Source organism: Trypanosoma equiperdum (genome assembly GCF_001457755.1).
Source record: "Trypanosoma equiperdum strain OVI genome assembly, contig: ctg_330, whole genome shotgun sequence".
Lineage (NCBI taxonomy): Eukaryota > Euglenozoa > Kinetoplastea > Trypanosomatida > Trypanosomatidae > Trypanosoma > Trypanosoma equiperdum.
In genome coordinates this window covers 1,167-3,634 of record NW_027124233.1, presented here as the reverse complement: position 1 = coordinate 3,634, position 2,468 = coordinate 1,167, and the positions used below count along the sequence as shown (strand labels likewise).

Genomic DNA, 2,468 nt, shown 5'->3' with positions numbered 1-2,468 from the left:
AAAAGCTTAATTGGATGATCAATGTGACAGAGAATGTGCTGGTAAGGTTCAGAAAGCACGTTGAAGAGGCATATAAAAAGAGGTATTTTCTAGAAGAAAAGTGCACTGCGTGGAAGGAACTATTCTTATACGTAAATCAGTTTGTGAAAGAGGAACAGAGCAATGAGATAAAGGAAATACTAAATGAAATGGAGAGAATTGTTGAAACCGAGAGCTACTTACAGAATAAATATGAGGCTTCTGTTTCTAATTTGGATAAGGAGACAGTGGATGTTTTAAGCACTGGCATCAGGTATGCAGCCACAATGGAGGAGATGTACAGAGTTGGATTGGAGGCGGTGCGTTTAGAAAAACAAGGGGGAAAATGTTGTGGAAGTAATGTGTCAAGTGTCACATGCTGGGAACCCTTCGTTGCGGAAAATATTTCTTACATTATTGGAAAATTTAATACTAGCAGCGATGGGCGCATCGATCTGGGGTCGCAGAAGTCTGTGGAACGGCGAAGCAGAGGAATCAAGCTGGTTGATAGAGTTGATGCAGCGTCCACAACATATGGACACATAATTAAGCACCGAGGAATAAGGAGTAACTTGGGGAAAGACAAGGCCCCCGCGACACAACATGGCTGGGTAAAACATGTTCACTTATCAAAGCTCCTCCAGGACTTTGTCATGCCCCTAACAAAAATCGATTACCTCACCTCTGAAATTGAAACCATGCCTTCCAAGTTGTCGGAATGTGCTTCCAGAGTTGACGCCCTCTCTTCAAGACTCCAATCCCTCTTCAGTGACATCGCCACGTCCACAACCTAAAAATGAAAAAGGGAACAAATGCCGTTTTTACTCACCCAACACCAGACGCAGCCACAACTATTAGCACTATTAACTCTTTTACTGCATACACTTTTTTGTGGATACCATAAAATAAAAATGCAAACAGTGCGCACACGTATGCGTATACGATTGCTTCTCGTAATCACATATATACAGTGGTGGTGTGACACGTGTTTATTGTTTTCTGCTGATGTCTCTTTGAAAAATTATTGTCAAGTCGGTACTTTGTCCCGGAAAACACCCGTCCTGAAACTGTGGATCATGCATTCTTTCTTCACTTCCGTGGTGCAGGATGGAGGGGGTGTAATGAATATTAGAGGAAGAATAAAGTGGATTATGATTTTTGTGGTTACCATCTATGGTAAATCTGAGGCCAATCAAAGGGGAAAGGCACTGACACAAAGTGACGCAGATTCCATTTGCAGTGTGGTAAAGGAGTTGTGGGAGCTAAGGAATAATTTGACACAGAATATGCTAGTCGGGGAGAAAACAGTGGACAACGGCGAGAAAATTGTAGCTCACTACAGTGCACGTGCTGAGGAAAAGAAAATGTTGGTGGACGTTTTGAAAAGATTAATTCCAGAAGAAGAAAACCTATCGATGATAGAAAAGTTGTTGAGTGATATGGGGGGTCCAATCCAAGAGTTAAGAAGGAGTCTTACAAACATGAATGCTTCAGTATGGGTCATGAGGATGCGAATGTGGAACCTTGTGAATATATCTGACTCGTATGCGTACTGGCTGAAGGATATGGTGGAGTTTTTTCACTATGCAGCGTTTGGCCACGGGAGTTGTTGTCTTGTGGTGAATGGTGGGTCGACGGGAAATTGTCCCTCTGGTGACAAGCGTGGCAGCGTACCCACAGACTGCACACTGCAACCACCACAGCGCACGGAAGGCGGTCTTGCTGAGTATAGAAATCCACTTGCTAAGGAGCCTAGTTTGACTATGGGAAATTCTGGAGATCATGGTGACCACGCGGGCTACGGTTGTTACATCACAAGCAGCGAAAATGGCTTTAATACAAAAAAATCACTCATTTATGAGCTTTCAGGCGGTCTGTTTAATACGAGTGAAAACGCGTTAATTTCCAACTTCACCTCTGTTAAAAAAGAATTTCAGAATCTAATCAATCCACTGAACACCAGCGTCAGAAAGATATCTGCAGGAAACACCTCCATCACAGCTCAACGAGCTGCACTCGACGGCTTGCTACTCAAGCTTGAGGAAGAAGTCGGAAGTATCCTTAAAAGGAAGGAAACGACAAGAGAACTTACGGAAACATTAGGAACTATGAAGCATGTTCCATGGTATGATAATGAGAGTAATGAAATTGATGGTGTGAGCACGAAACCAAATCTATCAGGAGTGGCTCTGCTTCTTGTCGTCTTGGCAGTATTTTGGAAATAGGTGGAAAGTGAGTTATTTTCTAAAATATTTCTGCAATTGACAGTTTCATACTGCTCACGTATTTGTGATGCCTTTTCCAAGGGGGGAAACACTCTTCTTCATCTTTTATAGAAGTGAGTTAAGATGATAAGATCAGTTACAGTAGTGTTTGCTGCAATTATTTTTGTGTTGGCAGAGGGTGGGGCACCAGAAATGCCCAAAGACGAATCACTCACAACTCTTCAG

The 2,468-nt window shown here is 42.7% G+C and overlaps 3 pseudogenes across 3 annotated transcripts in view; all 3 read left to right on the top strand.

Annotated features, from left to right (window-relative positions):
• Positions 1-812, top strand: part of TEOVI_000124300:pseudogene — a 936-nt pseudogene extending 124 nt beyond the window's left edge. Inside the window, exon 1 of the mRNA in view lies at positions 1-812. This exon is cut by the window's left edge and continues 124 nt beyond it. Coding sequence covers positions 1-812 — 812 coding nt within the window.
• A 402-nt stretch (positions 813-1,214) lies between these two features.
• Positions 1,215-2,234, top strand: TEOVI_000124200:pseudogene (annotated as a pseudogene). Its single transcript has one exon. A coding segment is annotated over exon 1 (1,020 nt).
• Positions 2,235-2,366: 132 nt separating this feature from the next.
• The window catches only part of TEOVI_000124100:pseudogene, a 901-nt pseudogene continuing 799 nt past the window's right edge, over positions 2,367-2,468 (top strand). Inside the window, exon 1 of the mRNA in view lies at positions 2,367-2,468. This exon is cut by the window's right edge and continues 9 nt beyond it. Coding sequence covers positions 2,367-2,468 — 102 coding nt within the window.